Source organism: Prunus persica, chromosome G5, assembly GCF_000346465.2.
Source record: "Prunus persica cultivar Lovell chromosome G5, Prunus_persica_NCBIv2, whole genome shotgun sequence".
Lineage (NCBI taxonomy): Eukaryota > Viridiplantae > Streptophyta > Magnoliopsida > Rosales > Rosaceae > Prunus > Prunus persica.
In genome coordinates this window covers 3861298-3873565 of record NC_034013.1, presented here as the reverse complement: position 1 = coordinate 3873565, position 12268 = coordinate 3861298, and the positions used below count along the sequence as shown (strand labels likewise).

Sequence of the window (12268 nt, the reverse complement as noted above, 5' to 3'; positions counted from 1 at the left end):
ATATTGGCGCGCGCAGGAGAAAAGGTAGCCTTCAAACCTGCCAAAGTTATCTATCTCATTCCTTTACCAAATCTTGCCATGAAATAGGAGAGGAAATGAGGAGAGATGATAGCCAAAGATAAGAAATCACCACTGGAATGGCTGTGGGAAGACTTATGAATTCCCAAAAATCTGGTCTCTATGTATTGGGCAGAGGAGGATTTCACAAAATTGGATGGATCGAAGGGAGAGAAGAGAAATGAAAGGCGAGACTTGGCAAAATTGGAGAGAACTCATTAGGGTTTCTTATGAAAGATGAGCTTCCAGCGGCTATAAAAAGAGGTACCTCCTACCCATTAAACTCAACCAGAGCAGTCGAGCAAGCTTATTCTCTAACTGATGGAAACATAAAGCCCAAGTGCCTCACCTTCTATCTCCTTCTTCTTTATCCTAAGCAACACACATTCAGAGAGCAAGCTTCATCTCTAACCCCTGAAACCTCTGCAATTTCGAGCCTCATTCCTCCATATCTTCCCATTTTCTCTTCTGGTAAATCGTTCCACAACTTGACAGAGTTTCATCAAGCTGCCGGAAACTACTCAACACACCCATTATACCCCCATCTCCCTCTCTCTTCAACAAACTTTCTTAGAATCCCTTCCCCCCTTTCCTTAGAACCCCTGCTTCTCATAGGAACTCACAACCCTCTTTCTCTTTAATGCTAAACTCATGATTGCTTTGCTTCCATGCCACAAACCTCTCATGCCAAGCTAAGAAATTATCTGTGAGCGACTGTTAGTTTTGCTGGTGAAGGTAACCAAGGTGTTTCCTAAGGCTCAGCTACCCTTTCGAAGCATTCTTGTGGTTTGATTATTGAACTTAGACCCAGAGAAAATTTTCATACATTTAGCTCTTTACGACAGCCTAGGCCCACAGTAACTGCCGGAACGAAAAAGCCCCTACAATAATTTTTTAGGATTTGAAAATGAGTTGTCTAGCATGGGCTTTGGTCATTTGGTGATAATATTTGTGGTTATTAAAGGTCTTTTTACATATTATTCATAGATTGAAATTTGAAATAATGTTGTTTTGTGTTGCATTGCAACTTGTTGTTTTAGTTTTAGGTTTTTTTTTTTTTGGTTAAATTTTTATTTATGTATAGAGATGCATTTGAGAGTAATGCTCATTACGTTTCTCATGATGCATTTGAGAGTAATGCTCATTATGTTTCTCATGACTAAGTGTATCTTTTTTTGTTTATTAATGAAATTCACTCGTATCGTCGAGTTTTTAATGTAAGTTTCGCTTAGTAAATAGCTTAGTAAATAACAAAATAGGGTTAATCGTTTTATTAGTCTCTGAACTTAGACCCGATTTGCATTTGAGTCCCTCAATTTCTAAAATCGTTCCCGTGGTCCTTTAACTTCACTTTCGTTAGGACAATTGGTCATACTGTCAATTTTGTTAACTTTTTCTGTCAAATGCAGGGGCAAAATAGTTTTTTTTTATATTAAAACTAAAAAAATGAATAAAAAATTATATCTTTAAAATAACAATAAAAGAAAATCAAAGAAAAAAAACCAACCAAAAAAAGAAAAAAAGAAAAATCAAGTTTCGGGGGAGTGGAAATCAGGATAGAGGGAGAGAGAAAGTTCAATAAAATTTTTTATTTATATTTGAATCCATTTAATACAAAAATACAAATTTGCCCCTATATTTAACAGAATGGTTAACAAAATTGATGGTAGAATAAATTGTCCTAACGAAACCGAAGTTGAAGAACCACAAAAACGATTTTGAAAATTGAGATATTCAAATGCAAATCAAGTCTAAATTGAGAGACCAATAAAACGATTAACCCTAACAAAATAACTAAATGTAAAGAAAATTTTGAGAAGGACTATATTATCCCTGCAAGATAAAATGCACTATCCAGTGTCCACCCGGACCACCCCTTATCCAGTTTTTCCTCTCTGCACAGAACATTCAAAACAATGGCGGCATTTGAAGCTGCACTGTCTGTCTCCTCCCTCTACTCTTCTTCTTTTTCTTCTTATTCCTCTAAATTCTTCGCGTCCCCCAAACCATCCACCTCCCTGAAGCTTCATATTTCCAATTCTATCCCTCCCATTTCCCGCAATTTTCTGTATTCTTCTCCCCCATGCATCCTCAACAACCCCACAAGAAAACCCTTCTTTGAGCTGATGTGCTCTGCGGTACAGGAGGTTACAGCTGAAGAAGAAGCAGTAGAAGAAAAAGCAGAGGAAACCCAAACGCAAAACCTGAAGAGAAAGCTCTACGTTGTGAATTTGCCTTGGTCTCTCACTGTGGTGGATATCAAGAACCTCTTTGGCGAATGTGGGACCGTTACAGATGTTGAGGTTCTTCTTCTTTTGTGGTTCTCCTTAAATTAGTCATCTTGTTTCTGTCTTTATGTGGATTTGTAATTGAAATTTTGGTTATGTATGTTGGATTTTCAGATTATAAAGCAACCAAATGGAAAGAGCAGAGGCTTTGCCTTTGTGACAATGGCTTCTGGGGAAGAAGCTCAGGCTGTCATTGAAAAGTTTCACTCTCATGTAAGTTATTTTGGTATTTGGGTGTTCTGTATTTTATGATTGGAACATTTTAGCTCTGATGAAAGTTCGATTTTTAACTCAGATAAAAATAGCATTATAATTTGATATTTAGAATAGGTACATCATTGTTTGTAGGCAGTTCATTTTGATTTGTGACTGTTTCTTCTACTACTAGAGGAAAAATGTTTTCCTCTTTTTCTTTAAATCACCTTATTATCTGTATTCCATTGTGTTTGTAGGTTTAGCAATAATTTGAATTATGGGGTTCCAAAGTTACCTGGAGTTTTGGGTTCAATAGCAAAAGGGAAGGAACTTTAGGAGATTGAAGTGGCGTGAAATAGATACAAGTTTATCTACTTCAATTGAATTGCCAAATCAATGAAATTTTTGTTTCTTAGGAATTTGTTTGTTCTTTTTTTGTTTTGGTTGTAGTTTCCTTTTTGATTCATTGAATCCTAAATGAGTTTTCTAATGGTTTGGTTTCTATCAAAGTATCTTTATAGAATATTTGCAAATATCTGGTTCTGTAGAGAGAGAAATTATCATTCAGATTGAAACAATTAATTACCAGTTTTCCTGTTTTATGGAGGCTGGACTATATTGGGTAAATCTTCAGTTTTCTTTTGGTTGCACTGCTGAGGAGGAAAGAAGGCAAAGGTGGTATGGAATTCGGGGTGTTGGCTGTATTTTGGGTTGTTTGGTTAGAAAGAATCAAAAGGATCTTAGAGGGGAGGGGGCAGATGTTTAATGGGACAAAGTTAGGTTACATCACTTTGGGTTTGGTTTCTTCGGACTTCCTGGAATTCCCTTTTTCTGCAATTTTTGTGGATAGGAAAACTATTCTTATCTACATATTTTCGTTTATGTTGTATGTCAGCTAGATCTTTTTTGCATTGGGTGTTTAGTATTTGGTTAATATCTTGTTGTCCACAAGGAATGTACTTGTATTGACTCAAAAGAATTCTGTTTCTTAGTAAAAGGAATTTCCTATATCTGGAAACATATTTTTTCATCTCAGAGTTATTTGTTTCAGGAGGTATTGGATAGGACTATCAGAGTAGAGTTTGCAAAGCAATTTAAGAAACCTTCTCCACCTCCTCCCAACCCCCAAATTGTGGAGACACGCTATAAGCTTTACGTCTCTAATTTGGGATGGAAAGTAAGATCAAGCCATCTCAGAGATTTTGTCTCTGAAAATTTTAAAGTTCCTGTCTCAGCCAGGGTTGTCTTTAGTGGCCCCTCCGGGAAATCTGGTGGATATGGATTTCTTTCTTTTGCTACAAAGGAGGAAGCAGAGTCTGCAATTTCTTCTTTGAATGGGAAGGTAAGAAAAATTTATCAACTTTGTCAATCTTTCTCATTATTTTCTGCTATTACTCTGCTCAAGCTTGGAAGGTATCAGTTCAAATGGATGTGGTTATTTTGCTTCCTACAGTGATATAAATTAGTTTAGTATCTTTATACCTTTCAACAGAAAACTGTTACCTGGACTTTTTAATTGCACACATACATCTATCGAACTCTCTGGGTATATGCAGTTATTCTAGAGAAAACTTTAGTGTATGTGCATGCAATAATTTCACTCTTGGTTCAAAAAGAGGGGTTAAGTATGAAATTGTTGAAGAATGTAAAATCCCACATCGGAAACTTGACAAAATGAAATACCATATATAAGTTATGGTTTCACTACTAATCACATCAAGATCTTTTGTGATAAAACCCCACAAATGTTGTGCTATGTAGGTTGGGGACAGTATTGGTGTTGGACCAATTAGTAGCAGGCTGGTGGTCAGTCTCTTTGAAATATTAACATGGTTTCAGAGCAGATTGATTGACTGGGCCCAGGTTATTGTGTCTCTACTAAGTTCATGGGATGAGCACATGCTCGGTTCGATTTACTGAGCCTGACTACCCTAAGATCACAAACCGATGTGGAATTGGCTGCACATGTGGCCTACTATATTGTGGTCCCACACAAAGAAGTGTGTTGAAGAATGTAAAGTAGTGGGCTGTTGATTTGTTTATTTGAAATCTTAACAGGAATAATATAAGTTGTTTCATAATTGCCACCATCTATGTAAAATTTTCTTTCCATAGTCCATACACGTTTCCAGAAGTGTTCCAGTCATGAATGAAAGCACAAGATTCTAATCATTTGTGTATAATCAGTTGAGAGAGAGAGAGAGAGAGAGAGAGAGAGAGAGAGAGCTATTAAAGAACTACATATGTGCAATATATGAATATGTAGTCCAGCATTGTCTTGGGCTTTAGTTAGATTATTCACATATAATTACTTGCATTCTGTTACTAGAAAAGCGGTTTAGACCAAGCAGAAATAAATTACAGTGCATTTGGATTCGAGAATTAAGTAAATGGATAAAGATCTCAAAATAAGTTTACATTGGCTGAAAGAGACATTTGAACATTTTTTATTTTAAAAAAAACAATGAATAATTTGACTGTATACTGTTAGCGACAAAAACTTCTCTTTCTTGACTTTCAATACAAATCCAAATATTTATGTGTCATTAACATTACATCCGACTATGATATTAAGTCAAATTCCCACATTTGAAATGGCGCACTACTTTTATTTGACAGGAATTGATGGGCCGGCCACTAAATCTAAAATTTAGTGAGAAAAATGACCGCAACTCTGGAAGCCAAAAGGATGAGGAAGAAAAATTTGAGGGTCAACCAGAAGAGTTGTAAGTCCACAGACAGTCTTTAACCAAATTGATCTATTTTTATTGCAGATTATAAGTGGAATCTTGGGAAAGCAGAAATTTTGACCTCAACCACCCATGTAGAGAGGGACGGTGTCCTCCTGTTGTCTGTAAATTTGCATTAGTGTCTCCTTTTGTTATTTATCTTTTCAGTTCTTAGAGCAGTTGTTGTTTTCTCTGTCTTGCTAAAACAACTGTTGACATACATATTATTGTATTGTTCCAGATAGAGAGAGAGCATTTATATATTCTATATGATTACTCAATGGAAGCCTCTTTTACAACATTACAAATAAATATTATGCTTTTGAAGCATCCCTGTGCTGCTCATAAGTCTCAATATTTAATGCTTCACCATTCTAATAGATAAGCACATATTACTTGTTGACTTGTTACATCACCCTACTAATGCAGTCAACTAGGTTGTTACTAATAGAAGCTTATGCCCTTGAAGCATAGGCTAGAGAGGGAGGGATGGAGATTGAGAGATTTTTAAAGCTATATATGTATGGACCTAAAGTTATTTAGAACAGCTTCTTTTTTTTTTTTGGTCGAAAGAACAGCCTGGATAGCTTAAGCCCACACAATGGAGGCGTTTGCTGAAGTGTTAATTTCTTAGGATCTTATTGCTAATAAATTCAAACCATGGTGTTAAACACAGACTTGAAACTCATTGCTTTCATAGTGACTTACTGTGGACTTTAAGCCCTTACATTTTCTAATAGTTGTACACATTTTCACTTATCATAAATAAGTATGACCGCATCACTTCGTGTTATGAACAAGTTTCTTATTTTTCCCGGAGGTCAATGCTATTGTGGCTTCATGTCAATTTCGTAGAGAATAGTCAAGCTACTAAATATGCTGGAAGTAATATTGACTCCAAAGAGGACATCAAATTTTCAATACCATCAAATGTTATTCAGCAGATTATCTCTCATTTCTTTGTTTTGGAATACTTAAAAGAAAGAGGGATAGTTAGATTCTCAATTGAATAAATCTTATGCAATGGTGTTGTGCTTTCTAAATTACACATGCTATATTTCCTTCAAACTTTGGTTTTGTTTTGTTATATTTATTTATTTAAATTTTGGTGCTAATCATATATATATGAAAGTTGATCCTTTGTTGAGGCAGCTTCTTTGGAGTCTAGGCCAACAGTTGATTAGTGAATACATTTTGTGGATAATACACAAAATATATATATGTTCAATACCTTTAGATATTAGAAGATGTCTGTCTGCACACATGGGTGTGTGTTTTTGTACATGTGCTTGTGCTGTGTTATTTGTCTTGTTTGGACAGGAGGTAGGTCTTCAGATTTTGTAAATAAATAAATCTTTTGTTCTTGCTGTTTTCTTCTTGAGGAGGGTTTGATTGATGAAAAATGTGGTTGGAAGCTGCTGGGTTGATGAGCAATTAAATTGGCTAGGGTAAACTTATAGTAGCTATACGTAGGCAGGAGCATAGCTTATTATAAACTAGTTGATGCTCCCTTTTCAAGTCAAAGTTGTTCGTATATTGATGGGCTTGATTTTGGCCTTCAAGTTGATTCGAATGAGCAAAACTGATCAAATATTCTGATAAAATTCATGATCACTAAGAGGATGGAAATGGAGAAACTTGTGTTACAGCAGGTGAGTCATATATTTTTGTCTTTCTACAAGTGAGTTATATGCTATCAGAATCATTAAAATTCTATCGAAAAAGCATGTCAAATGTTATTCTTTGATACTTTCTATTTTCTTGCACCAAAATTCTATTAGTTGGAATCAAAATGCTTCTCTCTTCCTCACCCTCCCCCCTCCTCTCACAAAGCTTGTGTTTGGAGAATTTTACCGCTGAAACTTTTCAGAGATTGGAATCACTTTTGATGATATCCTCATTTCTAGGCAATTGCGGGAAGATTTAATATACAAAAATACAACTTGGTTCTTTAAATTTCAACTTATATATGTATGATGGTATAAATGATTGGCGTGACTTTGGAGAAGAGATCACTGAGTAGGTCTAAAGAAATGAAAGGGTGGTCCAGAGTTTAAAGGAAGTTATTTAGCAGAGAGAGAATTCTATACTTGTTACTTTTTCTTATTGTCTCAGTGCTTAGGGTACCTTAATATAGTGTGTCAAATCTTTAAGTTTTCCACTCCGTCTTCACATGGGAAATATTCAATTTGGAGAAAGCAAAAGTTTCCAAAGGTTGGGAAGAAGATTGTTAGAGAGAGAAGTCTTAGTTCTTAAGGCTCCTGACAGAAGACAGCTTCTTGGTTATCTGAAGTTGCCTTTTGATTCAATGACATAACATTTCCTTTAGTTTTTGACTTCACCTTTACCATTTTGCTTGACCAATATTCTGGGTTTTAGGAATTTCAAAATCATGCTTTGTTTGTTCTCTTTATGAAAGTAGATTATTAGTCCAACAGTTGATTTGTTGGGAAGAGATGCTGGTCCCTGCAACACTCTTTAAGCGAATATATGCTCATCTCAAAACGAATCTGAAGGCCCCATTTTCTGAGACCCACTTTTTATGCATTTGGAACAGAAAATGGAGCACTACATTTCTCTCTCTCTCTCTCTCTCTCTTCTTTATTTATGCAACATAGAAAGGCTAAGCCATCATTGATACACATGGTGTTTTTGGTCTAAAGTGGATACTGTGTTGATCAATTTTTGTTACAGATTGACTGACTGAGAAAATTAGTTTGTGCATATAACTCGCAGAAAAAAAAATAATAATACGAAGACAAAAGAACACTTGTGGGTTTGATACAAGTAAAACTCGCCTTCTCATGTTTCATATACCTTTCTATTTCTCTCATCACGTCTCAGCGAAAGGTGTATAAAACATGAGATAGTCAAGTTTTTTCGGTTTGATCCATCTTGGCGGCTTTTATTTTAGTTTGGGTACAATTTAATGTAAAAACAAAGAGCACCATGCAATATGCTCGCTTGCAGCTACCACAGTCTTGGCCAACAATAATAAAAGCTTTCATTACATTAGTGAGCTCCCAACCAACACCAGCACTTAGTCAACAACATTATCTCCCAAACAGATAGAAAAAGAAAAAGAGAATATGGAAGGAAAGAAAAATAATTAAAATGAAAAAAAGAAAAAAGAAAAAAAGAAAGCGAAAAAGAACACACAGCAGCAGCATCCTGCAGTCTTTGCTTTGCTCTGCTTTCCATGTAAGCTGCTTTGGCCTCCCAACCCATCTTGTCTCTTCAATCAAATTTATATTGCACACTCTGTTATTGCACTTGCTGTTCTTGCCTTCAAAACTCTGCAGAATCTGAAAATTTCAGTCTCTTAGATTTTGCTCATGTGCTCTTGAACCTTGATCATTGTTGGAAAGAAAAAATCCCCAAGCCATCCAATCCAAATACCAATCTTCAGGTAAACTTTTGTTTCTATTTAGGCTTTGTGTTAATGTCTAGGGAAAATTGTATGGAATGATTTGTCCTACTGTCTGAAATTACATTTCTCTCTCTGAAAAAAGTGAACAAGAGGGAAGAAAGAAAAATATGATATTGAGAACATCAGCAAAATAGAATTTTTCTGTGGGTGGTTTTGGAATTTAGATTAGTGATGGGGTCTCTAGGAGGCAGCCCAAAAACTTGGATACCATATATGAACACCAAAGATTGTTCTCAAGGGTTTTGCAGTTTGTACTGTCCACAATGGTGTTACAAGATAATACCTCCTCCACCTGTCTTTGAGTTTCCTGAAGACAATTCATCTTCCCCAAGTTTCTCTCCTCTTGTTATTGCAATTATTGGCATTTTGGTGAGTGCTTTTCTTCTTGTTAGCTACTACACCATAATATCCAAGTACTGCAGCAATGCGGACCGGAGGAGAGCGAGAAGAGAGGATCAGGAGCAGAATGAGGAGATGGAGGACCCTCACAATCCCTCCATCCATGAACCCTGGCATGTCGTGACGGCCGGCTTAGACGAGGCTCTGATCAAGTCATTAACAGTTTGTAAGTACAAGAAAGGAGATGGATTTGTTGAAGGAACAGATTGCTCAGTTTGTCTGAGTGAGTTTGAAGAAGATGAGAGGCTTAGGCTGTTGCCTAAGTGCAACCATGCTTTCCATCTCCCATGCATTGATACATGGCTTAAATCTCACTCAAATTGCCCGTTGTGTCGTGCCAACATAGTTCCTCATCAGTTGCCTCACCCTGCCGTGACTGAAACTCCATCATCAACCAATCATGATGCATCATCCATAGCTGAAAGCCAACCAGCACATGATCAAAATGTTGTCATGGCACAAATTTCCGAAGGGGGTCCTTCTCAAAATGTGGAATCAATGCAAGGAGATCATGAAGGGTATCATCAAGCAATTAGAAGGTCGGTTTCCATGGACGATTGGCGTCAGAATAATCAAGTTTTAGTAGCTGATATTCTGAGCAGGAATGATGAAGAGGATGAGGAGGACGATATGAACTCAGAGTCAGATGATATTGCTGAAGGAGTTGACAAATCTAGCAATAGAAAAGGGGTGCTCCTGCATTGTGTTATGAGTCCTGTTGCAATGAAGAGATCATTTTCAAGTGGAAGATTCTTTCCCACTAGGCCTTCAAGAGCACGGAATACAGTACTTCCAGTCTAGAAAACTTTTTGTATTTTGGTTTCTTTGGGGGAATGTGGATTAAGCTGGCAAATCAAACAGTTTGGTCTGGATTAATTAGCTATTACAATTATTTGTTCATGATCCATTAATGAGTGATTTGTAATTCTCTACCAATCGAAAATTATAGTATACAACTAGTGTATAAAACATCCTTTTTAGGTACTAAAACCAACGTATGAAGGTCGTTCTTGTCAAAAGGGCATTGTATACACATGTTGTATTCTAAAATCTCTCCCTTTAATATATTGTTTCTTTGGAGTCAGTTTTAATTATTTTTGTTACCCATGGGATTGTACTCGATAAATTTTGGACTTGCATGTTCAAATTTTATAAATAGTCATTTTGACAGAGTGATTTCAAATTTAGATTTTTCTTTTTTGAAATGTCAAATTTAGAGAAGTTAAATTGTTTATTTAAACTATCAAGATTCAGAGGCCTTAATCTGTACCAAGATTTGAATTTAAAAAATGAAAAAAAATTCAAATGAATGATTGTTTTTGCATTTTATTTATTTCATTTTTGGCCAGCATAATTACTTAGGCCTTTTTTTTTTTTAGTACAAGCGTTTGTGGGATGAGGATTTAAACAAATATTCATTAGGAGTCTGGGAGTTTTGAACCTACGCACATGGGTGGAGGTCGAAGAGCTCAACCAACTGAGCTATACCCCACTAACCTTAATCTTAAATCTTAACAAATGCTGCCAACAAATGAAAAAATGAAAAAAATAAAAAAAGATTTCAAATGAATCAGTTTTTGATTTAAACTTAGTTATTTCATTTTTGGCCAACATAATTGCTTAGCCTTAAATCCTAACAAACGTTCCTTTGCCAACAAAAAAAAGTTAAACACCCCAACTTCTATTTTCATATATTAAATCCCGAAGTACAGTTTGATCAAAATAGAATAGCCATGGATCCACGACTCACTACTACCAATATCAATATTGTCTTCAACTTAACGATCTACGTAATTCGGCAGTTGTGTGGTTTTATACAAAAATTATGGATATTATTAATAGTGGAACCATTCATTGTATGTTGTATTTTATTTTGTCAAGTTTTTGATGTAGGACTCATATTCTTCAACACACTCCCCCATACGTGCAACAAATTCCACATTGTAGGCCTTCTCACACCAATTATTTGAGGTGCTTTTTCTGAGCAAAACAATCATATGTGAAATGGACGTGCGCCCCATGGAAGGCACAGTATTTTCTGATAACTCTCTTGGTTGGATCTCCCTTCAAAGATAGTGGCCTCTTCACCCAAGGTTTGTCTTTTACTTGGGCTAGGATTTGATGTATGGGGTGACATGCGCTTGGTACTTCTCTCGGTAGGTGGGTTGGCCTGCCTGGTAGAATTTTTCGCCGTAATTCAATAGTCATCCTAGAGTGCGTAGAGTTCCACAATCGCGAAGATGTCTGCTAGAGTTTGGTTGGGAGCAATAGTCAGCTCACGGTATAAGTCGTGCTCTATTGGTAAGCCCTTCTTGAAGGTAAATGATGCGATTCGGTCATTGCAACCTATGATGTTAGCCTTTTTCTACATTGAATGTCTTGATGTAGTTTTTAAGGGATGAATCATGCTTCTTGTGCAAGTTGAACAAATGGTCAAAATTCCTTTGATCGTCCGATAAGAAGTGTACTCTTTAGTGAAGATCAATGCTACCTCATTGAAGCTATTGGTTGACATGGATGGTAGGGTATGTAACCAATCTTGGGCTGCTCCTCATAAGGTCACGATAAACACCTTGCATATCAGCGCATTTTTGACTTTGTAAAGAATCATAACACTTTTGAGGTGCTTTATATAGCAATCGGGATCAGAATTCTCTTTGAAATGTGTGAAACAAAGTGCTGAGAATTGCTTTGGTGGAGCCGCTTGTTCGATCTCAACTGTGAATAGTGAGGAGTTCATTAGGTCCACCTCCTTGTGCAGAGCATCTTCGAAACCTCCTCCGATCTTTAAGTCTCAAAGTCGGTCATTTAAGAGCTTCTTGACATCTTCTACGCACATGGTCTGCGGTTCACGTCTGTATCCTCCATGGTTCGGGCGTCGTTGGTTTACCTTCTCATTGTCTCTATAAGGCAGATCTCTTCAATTGTCCTGCTTGTGCTGCATGTTGGTGGACTGAGCTTGAGAGGAAATCTCTATAGCTTGTCATCGAGAGTTGGCTCCTTAGGACCAAGCATGTAGGAGCTTTTTTTCTTGTATTTCATGGGGTTGATCGTGAGGTTGATCTTCTCAGAGGCCTAGTCTCACATAAATGCTTCTCTAAGGGCCCAGGCGAGCATGAACATCGGGTTGTGAGCTGAACCTCTCGTGCACATTGATTCTTGGACCTAAT

The 12268-nt window shown here is 36.6% G+C and overlaps 2 protein-coding genes across 2 annotated transcripts; both read left to right on the top strand.

Moving 5' to 3' along the window:
- On the top strand, positions 1891-5599 carry LOC18775753 (RNA-binding protein CP33, chloroplastic). The gene is made up of 4 exons (XM_007209356.2): positions 1891-2360; positions 2460-2558; positions 3592-3882; positions 5160-5599. The coding sequence occupies exons 1-4, from the start codon at positions 1974-1976 to the stop codon at positions 5268-5270; spliced, it is 888 nt and encodes a 295-aa protein (XP_007209418.1). The 5' UTR covers positions 1891-1973; the 3' UTR covers positions 5271-5599.
- LOC18776869 (RING-H2 finger protein ATL52) lies at positions 7174-10190 on the top strand. The gene has a single exon (XM_020563334.1). The coding sequence runs from the start codon at positions 8871-8873 to the stop codon at positions 9897-9899; it is 1029 nt and encodes a 342-aa protein (XP_020418923.1). The 5' UTR covers positions 7174-8870; the 3' UTR covers positions 9900-10190.

What these genes read in the sequence shown, in the direction of transcription:
- LOC18775753 (XM_007209356.2), top strand. Translation starts at nt 1,974, where the DNA reads ATGGCGGCATTTGAAGCTGCACTGTCTGTCTCCTCCCTCTACTCTTCT. An exon ending in GGACCGTTACAGATGTTGAG is followed by an intron (nt 2,361 to 2,459) that starts GTTCTTCTTCTT and finishes TTGGATTTTCAG; the next exon opens with ATTATAAAGCAACCAAATGG. An exon ending in TTGAAAAGTTTCACTCTCAT is followed by an intron (nt 2,559 to 3,591) that starts GTAAGTTATTTT and finishes TATTTGTTTCAG; the next exon opens with GAGGTATTGGATAGGACTAT.
- LOC18776869 (XM_020563334.1), top strand. Translation starts at nt 8,871, where the DNA reads ATGGGGTCTCTAGGAGGCAGCCCAAAAACTTGGATACCATATATGAAC.